This window comes from Tetrao urogallus (genome assembly GCF_951394365.1).
Source record: "Tetrao urogallus genome assembly, chromosome: 1".
Taxonomy (NCBI): domain Eukaryota; kingdom Metazoa; phylum Chordata; class Aves; order Galliformes; family Phasianidae; genus Tetrao; species Tetrao urogallus.
In genome coordinates, this window is record NC_136813.1 from 134,350,350 (window position 1) to 134,373,050 (window position 22,701).

The 22,701-nt window shown below is 47.9% G+C and overlaps 1 protein-coding gene across 1 annotated transcript; it reads left to right on the forward strand.

Annotated features, from left to right (window-relative positions):
• Positions 1 to 202: 202 nt before the first annotated feature.
• Positions 203 to 20,105, forward strand: LOC306957842 (sodium- and chloride-dependent GABA transporter 1-like; the record flags this gene model as incomplete). The annotated part of the gene is made up of 14 exons (XM_079549180.1): positions 203 to 437; positions 4,570 to 4,701; positions 5,199 to 5,299; positions 6,864 to 6,973; positions 7,328 to 7,460; positions 8,658 to 8,792; positions 9,239 to 9,342; positions 9,653 to 9,777; positions 10,883 to 10,995; positions 15,497 to 15,628; positions 16,336 to 16,438; positions 16,851 to 16,951; positions 17,707 to 17,874; positions 20,001 to 20,105. The coding sequence occupies 14 exons, from the start codon at positions 203 to 205 to the stop codon at positions 20,103 to 20,105; spliced, it is 1,797 nt and encodes a 598-aa protein (XP_079405306.1).
• Between the last annotated feature and the right edge of the window lie 2,596 nt (positions 20,106 to 22,701).

Consider the following 22,701-nt stretch of genomic DNA (forward strand, 5'->3'; position numbering starts at 1 on the left):
CATGAGTCTACCTAGCAAGTCTACTTCAGCTAAGTGAGGCTCTACCCTGAACCTGACACATACACAAGGTAATTTCTTTCTCTGCTTTCTTGCCAGGAGGTTTGCGCAGCACTTCCAGTTTCATCTAAGTTTGACCAGGGCCAAGGCTGCCATTTCAGCTCTTCCAGCCCCTGAGCAAGGGCAGCCATACACCTGAGTCACCATGGGCAAGATGGACAACACCTCTGTGGAGCTGAGCTCTCCCTCTGAGGTGAAACAAGCAGCCTTGGAAGAGCCAGAGCCCATTGCCCCAGAGGCCCCAAGCACCAAGAAGAAGAAGATCCCAGACAGGGGCTCTTGGAAGGGGAGGTTTGACTTCCTACTGTCCTGTGTGGGCTATGCCATTGGGCTGGGCAATGTCTGGCGCTTTCCGTATCTCTGTGGCAAGAATGGAGGAGGTGAGTGTAGCAGAAATGCTAAGTCGTGGCTTGAAACAGTGATTGAGCAGCTGGTGGGAAGACACAGCCAACCCAGGGGAGCTCAGGTGCATGCGGTGTACCAGAGTGACTGAAAGGGGGTGGAGCGAGGATCAAGCCCTTCACAGACCTCATTTAAGGGTTGGCAGTGGAGACAAGGGTAACTTGCTGGAGATCCCTGCCTGCTTGAGGCTTAAAAGGACAAGCAAATTTTCTTCCTTCATTTCTCTGCCCATGGCTACAGCATTTGGACTTGTCCTCATTTGCTGCAGTCTATGACTTTGCTCCCTCGCCATTATTACTGTGTTTTCCATCATGTTGTAGCATTGCAGTAAGAGAAACATATAACGTCTTTGCTCACTTTTGAGCAGCCTGTTCCCTGAACAGGCTCTGGGTTATGTGAGTCTGTGCAAGTGGCTGGTGGGCAGATGGAAATAGTGCTGGGCCAGAAATCAAGAGAGCTAGAAGGTCAGCTCCCTCCCCAGTTTCAGACTAGCTGCATGAATTGGATGAAATCATAAAACATACCATTGTGCTTTTCTTTGTAAAATGGTAATGTTTCTTCAGCGTCATCACAGAGATGCTTTTGTAGAGGGGAATATGTGCTACTCTGACATCAGCAGAGCAGACAGCTCTTCTCCCCCACATCTGTCTCTCTGTGTTTTTGCTTTTTAGTAAATTAACCTTCCTTAATGTGCTCCCTCCTTAATGTGCTGCTTACCTCCTTGAGCTATTCCTCAGAGTTCCCCACAAGTCCAAATTCCTTCATCTCACCTTTCAGGCGGTACGTATAATTTTATTATCATGTCAGCCTTCTTGTGCTGGTGATTACTTTCCTCTTAGCTCTCCCCTTCCCAGAGTTCCTGTCATGGAGTCATAGAATCATTAAGGTTGGAAAAGACCATTAAGCATGAATGAATGTTTCCCCAATGTTGGAAAAAAAAACAATTTTGCAACACGAGGGTCATATTCATTCATGCAGCTCTGAGGGTCTCCTGTTCTCACTTAGTTTCTCCACGCCTTTTTCCCTTCCCTCAAGTTTCGTTTTCAAAACCTACTTCTTCTGTGGCTATCATGACTGTTTCTCATCGCTTCAGCTTACACACGCTGTCCCTCCCTTGTCCCACCATTTTCAGGGCTATGATGCGGGTTTCCAGCGCCCATACCTGGTACCAGTACCCATGTTTGCTCAGATTTAGCCCATCCTCTGCTCTGTGTTGGCTCTGCAATCTCAGACACACTGCATACATGGCTGCCCATCTCCTCACATATAAAAGTGGGGATGGTAATACCTATAATTAGAGATTTATTTGAGATAAAATCAATCCTATTTATAAAACCAGCTGAGATCCTAAGAGGGACTGAGCTGCGGAGGTGTAAAATGCTGTAATTAGCATTAGTAATGGCACAGGGGGTAATTTCTGACCTGGCAGCTGCAGGCACACCGAGGGACCAGCTGGCTGCCAGCAAAAGTGCTGTGCAGGTGTAATAGGGGAACTGGTACCCGTGTTCTCATCCCTACCTCACATGCTGGGCTGTGAAGCTAGTGGCAGCCTGCACCTCTTGTTCTGCTTACCCTGGCCTGCTCTGGCTGTTCCCACAGCCAGCAATGAGAAGCAGTGAACGTCTGATGCCTGTAAGGGACAGAAGTGACGCACACAAGCGTCACTGGCTGCCAGTGGGGAGCAGCGAGGAAGGGTCGTGCTGCATCTGATGGCAGCTCCTGGCACGGCCCCAGCGGAGCAGGCAGAGGGTGGGATGCTAATTTTAGCATCCTTCATGTGAACTGCATGGGGCGTGGGCTGTGGGCTGCTTCCATTACGCACAGGCCAACTGGACTGAATGGAAATACCATGGCTTACTTACTGCCATCACATTGTATCAGCTCATGGCTCACTTGCTCTGCGCTGTAATCGGGCATGTAGTTAGGGGATATTCACCCTGGGTACAGCGGCCTTCCATGAGCCCCATCCGCTGCACAGAGCAGGCATCACCCCAAGAGATGCCTGGCTCCCCACTGGCTCTGTGTGCCGATGGATGCGTGTGCCCAGCAATGACTAACACTCAGCCCTGTGCTGTCCTTCTGATGTCAACAGGAATTTGCTGGACTCCAGTCTGACTCTAAATGTGGCTCAGAAGGTGCTAAAAATTGTCTATCAGATCCTGAGCTTGAATAACTTGAGAGAAACGTTTCTTTAAATAAGCATCACACACTTCTCATTTGCACTTTGAGATGCCAAGAAAAGGCACATAGCAGCTTGTAATGCTCAGCTCCTCATCCGTGGGCAGTGTTTGCTGGTTTAAGACTGCTATACCTCCCTATATGGCATAAGAGCTGAAAACTGCAGAGGGGTGTGAGGCCAGGCACACAGATTTTAGGTACAAATTCCTGAACTGATGTCACAGCTGGCAGTGCAGCTTTGGGTGTGTTCTTAGAGCGTGCTGAGGGACCTAGCCTTCCAGAGCAGTACCACCCCTGCCAATAGCCCTCAGCTCAAGGCTGCAGCCTGGCTGGTAGATTTGCTCCTATTCCAGAGGACTTTTGGTTAAGCCAGGATAAATTACCTGGGTTTACATGTTTTGGGTTTGTTGTCTTTTTGTTTTTCTTGATAGTCTAATAAAACCTTTCACAAATCTTTTCTGGCCTGCTGTAGATGAAAAATGCTAATCCATCAGGGGAGTGGCCAAATTTCATTAGCTGCTAGCACAGAAGCCAGCCGACCACTGTGTCCTCACCAAGCTCAGCCTACCATAGCTGTACACCAAAGCAGCATCCATGGCCTCTGGCTTTCTCATAGGCCCTGGGGCTGAACCTAGCCCATGGGCAGGATGCTGCATGGGCAGAGTCTCTCCAGCTGCCATCCTCAAAGCTCTCCCTCGCCAAGCTGCTGTCAGAGGCGAGAGCCTGGAGTTGCATGCCAGCTTGCAATTCAGACTTACGGACACTGAGCTGCAGGCCCACAGCATGTTTTCTCCCCACCATCCACTGCCAGCTCCTCAGCACAACAGCTTTCAGTGAGTCCCATGCTGGGTGCTGGTACCTGCCTCTCCCAGCTGGGATCACTCCCTGCTTGACACGCAGGCATCCTCAGCTGGGTGCCCCAAAGGCAGCAGCTGCCACAGCCTTGATGCTTTCCTGCCCACAGAGAGCAGCTCGGAGAGCTTGGCTGGGCTCTGCAGGGAAGCTCTGCTGGCTGCCTCAGTGCTTGCTTTCCCTCTAATACCCGGAGAAGAAGACTTGGGTTGACAGCTGGGCCCTCCGGATGGTGCAGACATCAGTGCTACCCTGCACCTGGCCAGCTGTTGCTGCACAAATAGAATTCCTCTTTCCCCTGCCAGGATCTTCTGCAAGACTTAGTCCTATTCGGGGATAATGACAGGCTCCAGCACATGTACCAGACAGCTGGAAAATGAGCTTTGTGATGAGTCCTGGAAGTCAGAGTGACCTGAACTCGTACAGCCTTCAAATCACATGGCGAGGCTCATCTATTTTGTTGCTTCTTCTCATACTGGGGTACAAATAATCCATCTGCTGGATAGCCATACTTCTAGTGACAATAAGACTTCCATAGGTTCCATGCTAATAATAGGGTCCATAGAAATAATGTTTTCACTGGTAACTTCAAGGTAACTAGGGGAAGAGTGGGGAGGTGCACTAAGAGCAAATAGGGTTTTTGTCACAGATTCCCTGAAGGACTGAAACAGCTGTGAACTGAAAAAGCAGTGCCAATGCCAGATATTCTTGTGTCGATTTCCTCAAGGTGAAAGCACTGCTACAAGCAGAACAGAACTTCAATGAGAGCAAGCTACCAAGGTCAGCACCTGAGTGTTTGGTTTTGTTGTCATACTGGTTTAAACAGCACCCAAGTATCTACCAAATAAGTGAGGCTTAGCAGTATCACTAGCTATGGTGTATGTATTTACATTATATGAGGGATAAATATCCACAGTGGTATGAGCACAGAAGGGGAAGGCAGCGGTGATCTCAGTAGGAAACTTTATGAACACATCAAGCCCAGTTGCAAGTTGTCACCTCCAAGCAAATCTGCTCGTTGTCACATGGGTGCTGATGGAGAAACAGAGAGGCATCTGGTAACACTGCTCCTTCTTTCAGGGGCCTTCCTCATTCCCTATTTCCTGACGCTAGTGTTTGCTGGGATCCCACTCTTCCTGCTGGAAACTGCTCTTGGCCAGTACACCTCTGTGGGAGGACTGGGAGTCTGGAAATTAGCACCCATGTTTAAAGGTACTGTGCTATAAGTTGGTAAAGGTGGTGATGTGCCTACAAAGATCTTCTAATGGTTTGGGAAGCAAAGCCCTGGGGACTGTGGTGGGGAGCAACTCAGGGACATTTTTTCCCTGTCCTTGACCCTTAAAATCTGGGGAAGTAATCAAATCCTGTTTATAAGGGGCAATCTAGCATACTGAAATTTTCACCTGGTGGATGTGGCTCTGGGCAGCCTGGTCTGGTGGTTGGCAACCCTGCACATAGCAGGGGGGTTGAAACTAGATGATCATTGTGGTCCTTTTCAACCCAGGCCATTCTGTGATTTTATGATTCTATGATTCTATTAAATGGGTGGATGAGAAGCTCTCTTGAGAGCACAGTGTATCTGTGCTGTGTGCCACATGGGTAAATCACCTTGTTTTTTTCTGGCTCTGCCACAGAGCTTTCTGTGATGCCCAGGAGCTCACTTGAGCACAGAGACCTGGATTGATGCTGCTCTCTGTCTTCTTTTGCAGGAGTGGGGCTGGCAGCTGTGGTTCTCTCCTTCTGGCTGAACATCTATTATATTGTCATCATTGCCTGGTCTCTCTACTATCTCTTCAACTCTTTCACTTCAGTGAGTCACAGACTTCTATGGCATGGCATTAGCTGTACAGTCCTTACTCCCTGCTTCCTGGGGAACAGTTTCTCACCCTATGAAGATGCATCTTAGGATGTGGCTTTGGTTTGTTCAGATGTCACAGACCTGGCTGGTCACAGTGCTTGTGTCTCCACAGGCAGCTTCAGGTGTTGGCTCACAGCCTTTGCTTTCTCCAGAAAGCTCCTGGAAGGTGCCAGTCACAGAGCTTGGCTGACATCTGTTGCTTGCCCCTCCTAAATCTGAATAGGGGTATTTTGAACCTGAACAGGGAACCCAGCTTGCCTGCTGCTGCTTCTGTCCTCTGAGATCCAGAGGAAATAGAGCAGCAACAAAACGTCCCCATGCCCTCCCCTCCTAGAAGAGCTGTGCTGCATCTCTGACGTGCAGGGTACTTGGTTGAAGGGCTGCTCTGTAGCTCTGCTTGAGCCACTGCATTTCCTTCACAGCAAAATCACAGGATGGATGCAAATAGCTTGGGGGGGGGGGGGGGGGGGGGGGGGGAGAACTGGGGTTTTCCTATCTGTCCCTCCACAGCCATTGTGCAGAACCAGTGTGCTCCTTGCAGGCTCTGATGCCACAAAGCACTTAAAACACAGAAAATATCTTAAAAAGAGGCTGTATTCTTGTATGGTCAAGAAAGGACGCAAACATTCTCAAAGACTTTGTCAAGCTGGAGCCCAAGGCTTTATCTACAAAGGGAAATCATCCAGAATAGCCCTTCTGCATCCATCTACACGTCTTGGTCATGCCTTCTCTGTGCTCAGGAAACAAGACTGCTGCGTGCAGGGATGTATCTGAACTGCTTATGCATGGCACGACAGGGCACGGGTGAGCTGCCTGTGTGCTCATACAGCCCGTGATGCTGCAGCTTCATTGCTTGCAGCTCCAGAGCTGACCGTGTTCAATCTGCAGCAAGGCACTACTACCATGCTGTTAGCCACTGCATCAAAATATCCAGGAACTCCTCTGTAATGCTTAAAATCGGGGGAGGAGATGACGTGAAATAGCTACTGTGCTTCATATTTACTCCCAAGCTTATGTTACAATAATTTGTTCATATAGATAGACTTTTAGCCTCCAATTTGCAATGCTACATTGCTTTTCACATGTTGGGGCTTGGTATGAATGGGAGATAAGGAATGAATCAGTGTTTGTTCTTTGTGCAGAAAACTCCAACCACTTGTTTTGTGAAACTAGCCAAAAGCCATATTGATTCTAAACACAATATCCCTTGATAGCTATTTTAATTATAGCTATTAATTACCATCAGTTAATTGGAAATAGCTTACTATCCGGGGAATTGCTACATTTTATTAGAGCTATGACATTGCCCTAATCATGTTCTTGATATAATTTCCTGGAAAAGTCTGCTTCACACTTAACTATTATTTTGGAAAACTGTTTAATGCCTTTTGCTGCAAAGCTTCTGCCCATCCAGATGAGCTGCCCACCCCCTTTGCAAAAACAACCTGTGTCTGTAGTTTAAAGAAAGACAGGTTTCACTCCTTGCTGGAGATGCTAACAACAGCTGTGCCCCCAGGACCTGCCGTGGCAGAGCTGCGGGAATGCCTGGAACACCGACCGCTGCTTCTCCAACTACTCCCTGGATGACACCACCAACCTCACCAGCGCCGTCACCGAGTTCTGGGAGTACGTCACAGCCTGCCTACACCAGGTTTCTCCCCACTGCAACCATCCTACCTGTCTGCCAGGGCTGCTGCCCTCCCTGTCAACTCCAGACCTTGGAGAACTGGCTGCTAACTGGGGCAGGCACAGGGTGGGGAGCACCGTGCGGTTGCATGTCAGATGAATGGAGAGTAATGGCCTCACTGCATCTATCCTTCTTCTCTTAGCCCCTCACCATGTGCCGCAGGTCCCTCTAGGTCTTGTGGGCTCTCACGCATGTCTGCATCTGGCCCTTCGCTCTCCAGGCACCACTGAGATCTCCAATCATCACACCCCCAGGGGTCAGACTTTCCCTTAACACAGCCTCTCCCACCCTAGGAGAAACATGCACCAGATGTCTGGCGGCTTGGGGGAGCCTGGATCCATCCGCTGGCCCCTGGCTGGCACACTGGCCCTAGCCTGGCTGCTGGTTTACTTCTCCATCTGGAAGGGTGTGGAGTGGACGGGCAAGGTATGGTGTGAGGAATGGGTGGTTCGGTGCTGTCAAAATGTCCTCCAGACTCAATTTAGTCTGAGTGTCTGTAACTAATGTTACGGTGCTTCAAGGCTGAATTGCAGTAGATGCTATTAAATTCTTGACATTTACCTTGCACGGCTGTAAAAATTGCTATGTTCATGGTAACTTTCAATCTAAGTGTAGAGAATAATTCTTCCCCACAAAGTCGCAGGTAAACGTTCTCAGTCTCTTTGAAGATTTGGGAAAGAGATTTTCAGAGATGACTACTGTTAACCCGCATCAGGACAGTTCTCCAAGATGATGAGGTCTATTCTGGGTTCCACCCTACAATAATAGCTTCTCTTGAAATGCTGTGGACTGAAAAGCACTCACCATCTCTTTAGAAAATCTTTCTGCTGCCGTTTAGGTATTGGTGAGATACCTATGGATCAGAAGTATATGATTATTCACTGTGTAGCATTTCAGACCAGGACAGTTGAGAGGTAATTGCTTAGTTTATTGAAATGGGAATGCTGAGATACTGAGGTGTGTTGTTTAGAGCACAGCATGATGTTAGAGGGACAGCATTATGAAAGGGATAATCTACAGTGAAGATCAGAAAGAAGCACTTCAGAGGGAGGTCACCTCAACCGCTGACACCCCTAGGGATTCTCAGATGGGGTTTTGCTACACAGTCACAGCAAAAGCCCAGTGACTGCCATTACCTGTTGAGTGATGGCATATGCTTGCAATTCTCGGAAGAGTTGGAGTCAAGAGAGCTAATGTTTCTTGATGCATTGGACTACTGGAATGCTGGCTTCAGCTCTGCAAAATAAGGATGCGATGATTTAAAGGGATTACTTCTGTGGACTAAATTTATCCTTCTGCAATCCTCTTGTCTTTGGGCAATCCATCTAGAATTTTGCCTGCTACTTTTGCGATTAGTGCATCCTTGCTTGTCTTTGGCACAGAGAAACAGCCAGAAATGTTACTTGCATAGGAGTGTGAGGTGGAAAATACAAGGAGGATATCAATCAATTTCTTCTCTCTGGGGGCTGTGCAGGCTGCTCTCTCCGTGATTACAGGCTCAGCCTTGAACAGCAGTGCTTGGGGACCTTATCCCCCTCAAAGGTGGTGGGGGGTACACAGTGACTGCAGTGCCACCATGGACAGGAATTACTGACAGTATCTATCCCATGGTATCTCCTGTAGGTGGTGTATTTCTCAGCCACCTACCCCTACTTCATGCTGTTCATCCTCTTCTTCCGGGGAGTCACTCTGCCCGGGGCCAAGGAGGGCATCCTCTTCTACCTCACACCTGACTTCAGGAAGCTCTCCGACTCTGAGGTTGGTTGCCTGGCTGTAACTGTCCTGCTGGTAGTTCTAATGCCCAGCTATCTTCATATCAGTGTTTCCTTCAATATTTTAAGAGAGAACTAAAACTGAAAAGGAATATCTCCCTACTTGGGTAGTTATTACCCTCACAGTTTGAGACAAAATTCAGGTTGTTAATGGGTGGAATGCCGTGCAGCATCTCTGTTGTAATCAGGTGATATTGTCCACGAGGGATGAGAAATTACCCCAGCAAAGGAACCTCCCCTCTGGGTTGGGAATGCCTCATTTCCTGACTGGCCCAGTGCTGGATAGCCTGCAGCCCACACTAACCCTGTGTAGCAGGTCATCAGTCTCTGCAGGGAGAGAGAGATGGACCAGAGACTGGGTAACGGCGAGCAGAGTCCACCAAGTTGACTGCATGGTGGAGGACAGACACAAAGCTTGTTCCCTTTCTGCAGGTCTGGATGGATGCAGCCACACAGATCTTCTTCTCCTATGGCCTGGGGCTGGGGTCCCTGATTGCACTGGGGAGCTACAACACTTTTCACAACAACGTCTACAGGTCTGTTGGGTTTTCCTGGCTCTGCTGGGTTTTGGTGGTGGAAGCAGCAGAGAATCACGCATTGTGACCGTCGTCACATGGCCAGCAGAGCCCCCCTCTGCTACTGCTCTGAGTGCTTGCAGGGATAGAGGCATCACAGCAAGTCTGGGTGCCTGGCCTCTGCTGTCCCCCTCTGTCACTAAGCAGCTAAGGGGCACACTGCCTTCTCCCTAGTGGGGGAAGGCTTAGTCTTCTCTTTGCCCACCCTTTGTTCCTCACCTATTTGGTAGGGACCTGAAAATGGCTTCTTTTCTTCCTTTCTCTTTTCCAGAGACTCCATTATTGTTTGCTGTATAAACTCCACCACGAGTGTATTTGCTGGATTTGTTATTTTCTCTATCGTTGGCTTCATGTCGCACATCACGAAGAAGTCAATTTCAGAACTGGCCTCCTCAGGTGAGCAAACGTGGCAGCAGTGCCAATAATACCCGGAATATCTTTTCCTTCCCTGACCCCCCAACATCACCTCTTAAGGTTTGTATCTCTCTGCATTGTTATTCAGGAGTTGTCCTTTAGTTAAAATGCAGGACTCAGATCTTAGTATTTTCCTGGGAAACCTTTATATGTTGTGCATGTGTAAAGGGCCAGATTCTCTGTCACTGGTATAATGATAGTTTGTGTATTGGTGTAGCCAATACCACTTCACACACTTGAAGATCCACCATGGGAAGTTTCCACAAGTCACCCAAAATAGCAAACCCAGGTACAAATGCAACAGCAGCATTTTTAGAGAAATTTGTCCATGCATGTGGGATGCTCCCAGGTCTTTCTTCTCCATGACCAAGCACACAGCCATCTTTGTATGTTTTCTGCCCAAGACCAGTCTGAATCACCAGACATTCACTGCACACCAATTCCTGCTGCAGGGAGCATTCCTGACTCCTTTTAATGTCCACCTGCTTTCAGTGGTGAGGTTTTGTGAGCTTTGGCTGCAGTGAAATATTTTGTCTGTTTGCTTTCTGAAACCTTTCTTGGAGAACATTTGCTTCCTCACATACTGCCTATGTTCTCAGTAGATGTGATCAAAGCTTGGTGTCCTTTTTCCATGCAAGATTTTGAAATCGTGATCTCTGAATAATTTTTTAAAAATGTAGATGAGACTGTGTCTTTTTGCCCAAAGATGTATTTTGAAATTACTGTCTTTCCAGAAAAAGCTTTTATCTCAAGTAACAGCATTATGTGACGGGGGGAAAAAAAAGACACCAGCTCCAAATTTCATTTTTTTTTTTTCTAGCAAAGTGCTCCAGCTCCATTTGGTAGCAGTGATTTGATGACTCTCACTGGCAGGAGAAGAAAAGGCAAAGCATCTCCCCAGTCATTGCTGCCTCCCATCCCACCCCTGTGCACCCAACATGGTTGGTGTGTCATGGGTAACATCTCTTGTAGTAACTTCCCGCAGTTTCTGCCTGTCATCACTGTTTCTCTTCACTGTTGCTCATCACTATGACTTTCCATCAAACACTTTATAAATGTGAACTCATCTCTCATTTCACTTCTGCAGGCCCTGGACTGGCTTTCCTCGCCTATCCGCAGGTTGTCACCCAACTGCCCCTGTCCCCACTCTGGTCGATCCTCTTCTTCTCTATGCTGATGATGCTGGGCCTGGATAGTCAGGTGAGGCAGCCCAGAGACAAAGTGGGGTAAAATACAAAGATATTTTTGGACCTCATGGTGGTTTTCCCTTCTGCACCTTGAGTCAGTGTTTTTTCACAGATTCTTTCACATGAAAAAAACTCTCTTTTGTGGTCATCACCCCTGCACTCTTCTCATATGCTGCAAGTGGGGTGGTATCTGACCAGTCAGCCTTATGAGAAGTTCACCACTTCCCTGCAGGAGGATCTTTGGAAAGCTGTTCTCCGTTCAGGACAGTTTTGGGCCCCAGAGAAGTGTTGGTGCTGCTTCATGGACGCAGTGTGGCCTGGTCTTGCTGGATGGCCCTGGCAATTGAGCTGCCCAGTAGCTCACAAGCTCTAAATGGAACTAGTGGGAAACTAGCCCTGCCAAAATGCTTTGGGGCAGGGAAAATGAGAGAAAGGAAAAAATATATACATTTCAAGCAATTGCTGTTTTTTTTTTTTTTCTCTTTTTTTTTCCCAGTAAGATATTATCTGTTTTCCTTGAAATAGGAATGTGAAATAAGGAAAATCAATATTAACTGTTACATTTTGTGTCTACATAATAAGAGTTTGCGGCCACTGTAGTCCTTGGTATTTTGTGACAAGCTAATTTGGGATGCTTTGGATTTTCTAAGGTGTCATGGAGCACCTTCACCAACCTGGATTTCCTGTGAGGCACAGTAAGAGAATGCCATTACTTTGGCTTACTGTTGCAGAGTGGAGTAGAACGTCCCCAGCACATACCAGTCTCCCACTAGACCATATCTCTCTGCCATGGCATTGGCAGGTTGCACTGAGAAAAGCAGCGATGCAGCATCTGAAGCAGTGGGAATAGTGGTTTGGTGCAGTGTTTTGGCACTGTTTTTAATAACTAGCATAGTCCTGAGCAGAGGTGAAGTGCTCTGCTGCTTGAGCTCCCAGGCTGGCTTTGTAACGAGCAGGTGGAAAGAAGCCATGCCTTGGGAAAATATTGCAAAACAAAATAGTATGGGCTCTGTATTTTTTTTTAACAAGTAATGATACATTTTTAATCTGATAATTTTGCATAAATGTAGCTATCTGGTGAGGCAGTCCCTCTGGAGGAGAGGGTGCAACTGAAGCCTTCAAAAGTATGTGCCCGCCTGGGTCTGTCACATCCTTCCCTGTAACAGCATGGTCTTTCCTTGCTGTGCAAAGCCTTAGAACAAAATGGACTCTCTCCTGGGTTACACATAGCCTTCATAAAACCAAATCTAATTCCTGATCAGACTCCCTGACCTGTCATACTTTGTTTCCACGAAAAATACAATCAACCATACCTGCTTCTCAGTTACAGCACGCTCCCACAAAAACACATCCTGGAGCTCTCAGCTGCATTACCACAGACATTATTTGGCAAATAATTTCAAATAATGACTAAACGTTTCGAAAAAAGCTCCATTTACAGAAAAAAAAACAAAAACAAAAACCACCGCTCTCCATGGATTATTCACTCAGCTCCAGTAAATAGTTTCAGACATGACAATAAGCCCTCAAAGTACTGTGTGGAATTTATTTGCTGCATTTGCTTCTCAAATACCACTTGAAATTCTCCAGGTCCCTCCGTCAGCCGGTCTTGGAGGGCAGGCGATCTGTGGGAGGCTATCAGTGCCTGGAGGAGGAGCGGGGAAAGGAGGCACCAAATGGAAAACAAGTTTTTAAAGAAGGGCAGATAAATAGATGGGAAGGAGCTTTCTGCATGCATGGTGGCACTCTGAGTCAATCACACGATTTACAGAACGGCAGCTTAGCCGTATAAAACAGCACAGGCTGCAATTACACATGCATTTTGAAGTATCCATTTCAAAAATGGCAGTTTTGATATGTGCTTGTTTTAAATAGTGTTTGTGGTACTTGCAGATGAGGAGCAGCTGCTTTCATTAGGGCACAGCAGGGACCCTCACCACCCTCCAGGCATGGGGCCAGAGAGGTATGGGAGCCTGGCCAGCAAGGGAAGGTCAGGCTGAGGTCTGTGTGATGCAGCGATGAGACCCATCCCCTCAGCAGTGCTGCAAGGTGGTCTGCTTGTGTCCTTGAGGCTCAGCAAATAGCTCAGCAGTGCAGCTCCATCTGCCTCTCTGCCATCATGCTCATCTCCTCCACAGTGCCTTGAATGCAAGCAGTGACCTACATTGATGTGTGCACCTCCCTCCTATGCCCCCACTTGCTGCTTGTGGTCCTTAATGTTTGCTCTGCCTCTGATCCACTCCGGCTTTAGCTCTCTTGCGTCTAGACCCTCTTGCATAACATGCTAATGCTTTCTTTTAACCTACCAGTTTCCAGGTCAGGCGTTTTACTCCCCAAGGGAGCTGACAAGCCTTGTGACTGCAAGCCTGCATCTGCCCTTTGCGAGACCTGCCTCTTGCAGGTTATTCATGAGGATTTATGGCTGAGAATAGTAAAACCCATGCTGCACATCTGGCAGCTGTGGTTAACCTTCTCACAGGTCCTGGTCCCAGTCCCAGTCCTGCTCAGGCCACAATTCTCCTTCTGGTTATTGCTGAAGAGGAATAGCACATCCTCAGCACTGTGAGGATGGGGGAGAGACTGCCAAGTCCAGGTCATTCAACCCAGCGGCTCGTGATGGTGATCATGCACCAAAATGGGAAAAAGAGAGAAGTGACTGGAAATAAAACCTTTAGGTGAAAAATGTTATCGTGGCCCCCAAATCAGCAGACTCTCCTCACTCTTGAAAGCAGCACACTTTCCCCCAGCTGCCTGCTTATCCTGGGGATAAGGTTAGGTTTGTGGGCTGGGAAAGTAAGACCCTAGGCCACACATGGACCTGCAGTCTCAAGGCTGTAAGTAGAGTCCCTCCAGCTCCTGTAGCTCTCTGCAGTCTGAGGCTGACAGAAGGTCATTTCCAATGAACGGTAAGAAGTTCTGTTTTAGGGCTAGAAAAACCAGCATGGCACTGCTTGGTTCCCCATTTTACCTATTACATGCTGGAATCCCCTCATGCCCACTCTCTCCCCCAGTCCCTCCCAGCCCTCGCCCCTCCCTGCCTTGCCCAGTGCCAGGTTCTGGCCATGCATCCATGCGGAAGGAATAGCTTTCGACAGGGTTGGTTTCGTCATGCTGAGGCTTCACACTGTGGTGCCAGCTCTGTCCTGACTCTTGTAGACAGTGAGCGGGTGGGATAGGGTGAAGAGCTCGCTGACAATGAGTATATAGACAGATTAACCCATGCTCTAATGGCAAGGGATGCTTTAATGGACATTTAAAGGGATGCTTTATGTTGGACAGAAGTCCAACATAAAAGGCTGAGCTCATTACAAATTCCAAACAAAGCAATTGAGCTTGGGCTCTCTGGGATGCAGCTTTCCGTACTGCAGCATGTGGAGATAAAACCCCAGGCAGGAATATTGCTCTTTGCCTCTCTCTGTGTCCCAGAAGCCCATGGGATGTCAGCTCCTCTACCATCCCTGCACAGCAGTAGGAGTTACTCAGATGTCTGGCTTTGCTTCCATAGATTTTTCCAGTGTTCTGCTGCTCTTTTTGTCTGTATTTCTACCTCCATCTCTATTGATTGTTTTCTTTCTTGTCTCAAATCTGAACCTAAAAATGCCCCCACTTTCTACAGCACTCTCCTGGGGGACAGAGAAGTCTCTGATATCCATCTGTCACTGCCACTGCACTGGTTTGTATGTTCACTGAGGGTGACCGGGGAAACCAGGAGCTTGCTGCCCTCATCAACTTCCCAGTGGTTTTGCAATGGGCAAGATGTGCTCTCTGAGAGCTGTATGTTACCTGTGGTTCCTAGGAGCGAGACCTGAAAGTGAATCTCATAATTTAAGAGGAAATAGGAGAGAAGGACGTGCTTCACACATACACAACTTGCTATAGGGCAGATCATTGTACAGACAGCATTAACTCACTGTGTCTAGTACAGCACAGCTCTAGAAAGACCACATGCTGTGAGGATGGCCTTTGAATGTATTAATGCATTTTAATGCTGTGCTTGAAAAAAGCTAAATAAACTCAAGGAACAGGTAGTCAGAGATGTTGTTGTTAATACTTGCATGTGGGACTGGACAGTGAGTCCAGCAACATAATGAGTGCTTTAGATCACTAAACAGCACAAGCACTGCTGCAATATGCTGAGAAGAGCACACCAGGGAAAGGACGAGCACATGTGCCAGCAGCAGAGCTGTTGCTGTGATGGAGAGACTGGCAGAGCTGTGGAGCAGGACAGCAGTGGGGTGGCCCTCGAGAGTTTGAGGGGAGGCAAAGGTGGAGATGCATCTCAGCTAATTTTAGACATCTAAGCTCAGTGTTTTTAATTCCCTATATAATCAGTGAACAGAGAGAGGTACTTTCAGGACATGATTCAGGGCAGCTCTGTGCAGAGCCTTCTTTTCTACTGTCTGCAGATGACACTTAAAGTAATGAGGCTGTCAACACTGGGGTTAAATGTAGGTGGGGGTGATGTCAGGCTAAGATACTTACGAATGTTTCCTTGGTGTTGTCTTTTGCTGCAGTTCTGCACTGTGGAGGGGTTCGTTACTGCCCTGATGGATGAATATCCTCATATCCTAAGAGCCAGGAAGAAGATCTTCATAGCAATAGTCTGTTTCATCTCTTATCTTGTTGGATTCTCCAATATCACCCAGGTACAGACAGCCATACTTGTACGTCCATTCCTGGCACCTGCCCAGTCACCCACAGATTTCACAGGAGCACCAAAAGCTTTAGGAGAAGTGACAGCATCTGTAGGAGCCATCCCAATTCTGGACATATGGGCTTATCATTGCTGTCACATCTCAAGTGATGCCTCCATAATTGCTGCGGCCATCCTGTAGTCAGCCTAGTGTGTTCTCTTGCTATTTGCAATAAGGGCTCAGGCCAGCAAAGCCCATGCTGAAGGAACACTTGGTGCAGAGGGTTAAGATAACATAAAGACCCGTCTCTTGGAGCCCTGAAACCTCTGGGGCTGAAGCCAAGGTTTATGTGTGTGAATATAGAACTGAGTGGTCTGTAGATTTGCGAGGTGCAAAGCAACAAAACTCCTGGGAGGGGCAGAGTGAACTAATTAGGTGACTCCAACTAAAACAGGGATAAGTAAGAAAGCCTCACGAATCCCCATTTTTTCTACTTGCCGTTGGCCATACCTGAACAAGCTGGCTAATTGCCTTCAAGAGCACACCCGTTTTTCTGCTGGGAACCTGATTCCAGTGGAAACATTTCAGCGCCTACTCTCCTGTCTGGAGTAATTAACATTAAAGCCAGCAGATGTAGTTAGTAGCAATTGAAGCAGCTGGCTGATATTGTCAAACATAATCCATAACTAAACTCCTTGACCCTGGCTTTGTCTCCTCAGGGTGGCATTTATGTTTTCAAGCTGTTTGATTACTACTCAGCCAGTGGCATGTGTCTTCTCTTTCTTGTCTTCTTTGAGACCATCTCAATTTCTTGGTGTTACGGTAAGCAAAAAAAGACCTTGTTTCTTTCTTGTCTCTACGGGCAAAGGGTGATTTTTTTCAAAAGCATCCAACAGTGAAGGCAATAAAAGATTTGCAACTGAAAATAGCTGAGGCTGATAATTCCAGAAAATCAGGAGCAGGAGGCTATCATCTCTCTTCCACAGACCACCACAAAGACTTGTGCACTAACTGGCAGATGCCTATGGTCCTGCCTTCAGCTCCTCCTAAGACACCTGCAGTGTGCAAGATGACCCTGTGTTTGTGTCCCCATCCTTGGGCCCCTCAGATAATGGCTCTTACACCACAGTGTTGTCACCTTCTTGCTGTGGCTGACCTTTGCTCTCTCATGAGAAGAAGTGAAGCCTATGGGGCACAGAGATGGGATGCTTTTCTCAACAGCCTTTTCTTTTAGGTGTGAACAGATTTTACAGAAACATCGAAGAAATGATCGGCTACAAACCTTGCATCTGGTGGAAAATCTGTTGGGCATTTTTCACTCCTCTTGTCTGCCTGGTAAGAACAGAAGGGTCATATCTGCAGGAGTGAATCCAGAAGGGCCTCTTAGTTTGGAAGGGCTGTAGGGGATACACTACATTTTAATTCCACTAACAGTCTGTCCATAACTGCAACGTACCTGGGATAGGCAAAGTACAGCTGGAAATAGCGAGTAAGAAAGTCTTCAGAGTTAATTACTTAATCTAAAAGATGCTCTCAGTTCTTCTGAGACGTCAAGAGACAAGCAAATAATTTACTGTATTTAAAAGCTGTTATTGGTAGAAGAGAAGGTTCTCAGCCACTGCGGCTCCTGCACTGGTGCCTAATAGGCTTGTCAGAGCAAAAGACGCCAGCAAATACAGTACAGCTGATGGTGGAGCAATTTTGCTTTTGCTGGTTCTCACATTTCCAGCAGTGGTAGAACAAAGAATGGTGTGAGAAGGCCAATGATAGGAAGTTAAAGGCTTCTGAGGCCAGCTGTAAAGATGCTGTCAACTTGGTTAGGAACTGCTTGCAAGGGCACTGCTTATGTGAGCAGTCTGGTGAAGAAGGAAATCAGGGTTATTCTAGTTCTAGCTTTCAGCATAGGGTAGTCAGGGGGGAAATGATAGAAAATTAAGAGACGATGGGCTGAAAGCTTCTATAATAATTTAAGGAGCTGTTGGATTGCCGTAAGACTGTTTGGCACTAAGAGAGTGATGAAGGGAGAAATTAATGGATGTTTCTCTGATCTTGCACACCCTCACTTGCGATGGCTGGTGTTCTTTTCCCAGGGTGTGTTCTTATTCAGTGTGGTGGAAATGACCCCTCTGACGCTGGGCAAATACATCTATCCTGCATGGGGACAAGGTATTGGTTGGCTCATGGCGCTGTCCTCCATGGTACTGATCCCAGGATACATGCTGTACAGCTTCTTCACCTCAACAGGGACTCTCCGGCAGGTATGCATGACTTTGCCACTCCTCTTCTGTGAAGAAGAAATCCTTAAGATTTTGTAACACAGAGAAATCCCATTCCCAGCGGTCCCTGGCTGTGAGCAGTTACCTGGCACTTTTCAGCAGAGACATCAGCATCCTCCAAGCATGAAGCTTGAGATAACTCAGGGCTAAGACCTGCTAGTGATGGAGACAGCTTTGCAAACAGCAGTCAGTGTATGAGAGGGATAAGAAGCAAGGCGGAAATCTGTGCAGAACCCCAAATACCTGCAACTCTTTGATCTTGCTTAAAATATATTTTTTTAATTCTTGATTTGAGCAAGGTTATATGCAGCAGTGAATCACGAATCTCATACATGGTAATTGCTGTTGAGATCTTATTTACAGTGTTGTTCAATCTTGAGAGTGCTGTGCACAAAGTCCCCGTCTCGATGCTGTCTGCTGTGAGCTACAGGTGCGAGCAGTCACTGCAGGGGTGCTGCTGATTTATGACTTTCCCAGCCTGCCTTCAACAGCCAGCTGGCGCCATCTAAACCCCGCCAGTTTAGTTCGTTGCTGTCATATTTTGAGTAATGTTTAAGTCCAAATGCTTTGGCTAGAGCTGCTGGGTTGAGATCAGCTTCAGGCCCTCTGCTTCTGAGGTCAGGTTGCAGGTGGATTTGACTTTCCTTCCTCCCAGCTCTCTATTTAGATGAGATCTGCTACAGGATCTGCCTGGTTCTCATGTCTCAGATGAGCTTTCAGTTTCTGGTCTCTCATTTGAGTTCAGTTTCTGATTCTTACTGTTTGTATTGGGAGCAGCTTTGAGGTTCTGCAGCACTCAGACCTATGTAATGCCAAGCCAATAGGATGATGCTGGGTTGAGGGCCAGCTGCGGTTCCACTAGGAAAGTCTTACTCAGATTTCTAGAGGGCTTCTTAACCCCTCATAATAGGAGCTGGAAAAGGGGGAAAAGGGAATTCTGGCAAACAAACAGATATGCTTTCAATCCTGTTCCCATTAGGGATGTGACAACACATCTTGGCATCTGGGGGAGCCAAGCCAGCCTGTGGCTCTCCTGGAGTAGCTGCACTGCTGGCTGAGGGCTTCTGCTCCTGGTGCTCATAGATCCAAAGAGAAGCAGCAGATGGCAGCAGGAGGGAGGCAGGTTTTTTTGTGTGTGTGTGCGTGTTCCAGAGAGATGGAGAGAATTTTTGGCCTCTTATATGCACAGATCCTGGATTAGTTTGTAATAGAGCTGAAGCTGGAGGGAAATTAGATGCCAATGCTGAATAAAGTGGTTTTGACAGACAGGGAAGATTACAAGTCATTTTGATCCTACTGAGCATGAATGTGAGGGGAAAAGAAAAGACCATGAATGGCAGAAGCAGCTCAGTGATCGTTTCAGGGAATTCACCCAGCAACAGCCACTTCAGCTGAGCTGGAGAGTTGGAGCTTGTTTCCCTTTGCTGCAAAGAGCTTCTTCCTGGCTTAGTGATGCCTATTCAGGTCGGGCTCTATTTTCCTCTGCCTTCTCTTTTGCAGCACCAATCCCACTCTGGCAGACAAAGTGACTCATAAGCATTCATCACTCCCGATGCTCAGTCTGCACGCTTCCAGTAATGACTTGCCCCTCTGTATCTTCCTGGGTTCTGGCTTCATTTTATTGCTCTTTACAGTTTTCATTTGATCAGTTTATGGCGGTGGGAATCACTGCTGGTGCAAAGGTTTGTGCAGCTGGACTGGTCTGATCCACATTAGAGTCACAGACCATGACCTGTCAGCATGCTGCAGTTGGTTAATGACATTTCACAGGAAACCCTAGCTGCAAAAATGGGGAAGCTTGGAAAATGGCTTTGCTCTGAAGTCTGTGCCATTACAGCTCTCCCTTGCTCCCCTTAGCAGCAGGCACTGCCTGGTGGCTGTTTCCCCATGTTATAAAGGTGATCCCTGCACTTCAAGTAGAAGTGCTCTGCACAGAACCAAAGCAGGGGGCTCACATGGCCTGGCAACAGAGATAGATAGAGTGGTGCTGCAAGGGCATCCCCTGCCGCGTTACTATCCCCTCGCGCTGGCAATAGGGCCACCCCAAGGTTGGGGGCTGGGGATCCCAGTCTTCAGCTGACACCCTCTCTCCCCTTGTTCCCGAGCAGCGTTTCCAGCAGATGACGCAGCCCCAGCCAGATGTGCAGGCGCAGAAGAATGGCCTCCAGCCGAAGACGTCTCTGAATGGCAGGGGATCAGACGCTGCCGTCTAGGAGCAGAGCCGGAGCTCCTCGCCCTGCCCTATAGCTGCCCACACCATACCATCCCTCCAGTCCCTCTGGCACAGCCCGCTGTCCCCGGCTCTGCAATGGCTTTGCATGAGAGGACCCAGCAGAGGAACTCCAGCACCTCTGTTCCCTCAGCAGACCCCGTGTCACATCATTGACTGTCTCCATTGTACAACACTCTGGCCCAGGCTCTCAGAGAGGAGCAGCCTGTAGCCTCTCGACCAGAGGTGGTATTTCTAGAGAGCTTAATACTGACGGTTCACTGTTTCTCTCTTCATCTTGCATTTCCATGTGATCCTACACAGCATGCCCCATAGTACACAGCCTTGCTTCACCCCAGAGAGCCACGTGCCACCAGGTTCAAATCTCAGATGGTGATCAAATGATGTAGCATAAAACAGTGCTAGCAAATGCAACTCTGGAAGGGATGTGGCAGATCAAGCAATTCCAGTGAGGAGCCCTGCATGTTGGTAGCAATAGAACATAGCTCAAACTGAAGAAAGGCATCAGGAGAGGATGCAACACTCTTAGGTACCATGTTTCAGCCCTGCACATCTCCAACCATTACCACCCACCCAGCAGGTTGGCCCATGAGCCACAGTCAGGTGCAGAAGACAGCCCGTCTCTTCTGGAGAGCCTTGCCCTTTGCAGCTCTGTGCAGCAGCCACACCTTGACCTGAAGATCTGAATGTACAGGCTGGATCTTGTAAAGCTGAAAGCCAAACACTGAGAGCTGCAATCACAGTTCATCACAATTAATCTCAGCTAGTTACAGAAGTATCGTTCTTCCTTATCCTGTAATTTTATGCACTATAGTGTATCTGAAAATTTGTATTCCACTTTCACCCATGTTTATAAACTGGGCAATAAAGGAGCCCACTCTTCTCATATCCTTTGAGAGGACATCTCTGCTGAGGGCACTTCATAGAATCATAGAATCATTGCTGTTCATCTTTGGTCTTTGCATGAATGACCTTTACTACAAATCCTGCTTTCACCTGTGATTCCCAGTCACATCTCCTCCCTCCCCTTAAAGGCCAAGAACTTCAGAAGTGGGTAATGGGCAAAAAAGTCAGTGCTTGAATGAGGCCCTAAAACTGTGAAAGATCTTGATTTTCTAAGGGTATTGGGACAACCCCAGCCTCAGGTAGAGGAAGCTGGAGTCAGCAGTCCTTTTGGAAACTCTTGGCCAAGAGCTCCCTTGCACATGCAGGGCTTCACTCCTGGGGCAGCAACAGTGTTACCCTACGCTAGTGTTCTCAGGGTAACAATATTCAGTGAGAAATAGCCATCCACTCAGCTTCCTCCCCATCATTTTCTCTTTGTCTCTTTCTTTTGTCTTGCTTCCTTTCATTCTCTTGCCACGTTTCTTCCCAACTCCCATCCACCCAGTGGAAATGAACTACTTCAGTGAGCTTTGTCCTCCTTTTTTGCTGGTACTACCACAGATTGCAGCTCTCCCTTCTCTTCCTTCTATTTCTATCTGTGTTTCCAGCCTAATTTCTCTCCTCCTCTCACATCTCCTCCTACCACCCTTGTCACTTTTCCCTGCCTGTCTGTGGCTCAGCTGTGAGCTCACTCAGCCCTCTACCCCCGGCTGCCCAATCCCTAAAGTCCTACACCCATCCCAATATCACAATTATAACCTGTTCCAGCTGTCTTTTCCCTCCTTAGATCAGAGTGAGCTGTGCCAAGCAATATTACAGTTTCTGCAGAGTTGTGCCTGCTCTGAAAGACTTTGCAGCATTTCCTGATTTTGCACTATCCCACATCCACCACCAGATATTTGGATCTGCCAAGCCTGGTGTCTGTGGCTGTGCAGGGAGGATCTCGCCCTTTGCCAGCTCTGCCCTAGCAGCCAATTCCCTTCTCTAGCACTTCAGCTCTCTCACCTCCATTGCAGTCAGCCTTCCTGCTCAATGGCAATGCAGGGATGGGGCTGGATCCGTTAGCTCAACCCACGTCCCAGAATGCTATGCATGTGCAGACACGGTGAAGTAGCCACATGCACTTGGTGACTTCTTGGCTGTAGATTTCGGACACCAGCTGAAGAGCTTGTGACTCCCATAGCCTCAGGTCTCCTGTCCTCCTGCTTCCCCACGGCACCCAACACCTGCTGGCGCTTGGCATAATCCACCCGAAACCTCTTAATTCTAAGGAGCTATTTAGGGAGCTGTGCTCAAATCCCTTCAAAATCCTCTTTTTCCTGAGGGCTGCAAAAAAATGAATGTCTTTACCCCCATGCCCTGTGCAGCAGCAGCAGGAGCTGTGGGTGATGTAGAAGGCCTTAGGATGGCTTTGATGCTGCTCAAGCACCACAACCCTGGAGATGCAGGGTCGATCCTCCCCAGGACAGGGGAGTTCATCCTCCTGCCGCCCCAGTGTGCTCCAGCAGCTGGTCATGAATGTGTGAACGTGTGTGTAAGATGTGCAATACCACACAGACACTGAGTGGCACCGCCACGTTTTGTCCAGGTGATCGCTGCTCGTAGTCTCTTCACTTTTCTATTAAATGATGCATTGGACGCTGCCATGAAAGTGATGCAAGGTCTGTTCCACTCCTAACACACCTTTCAGGCCT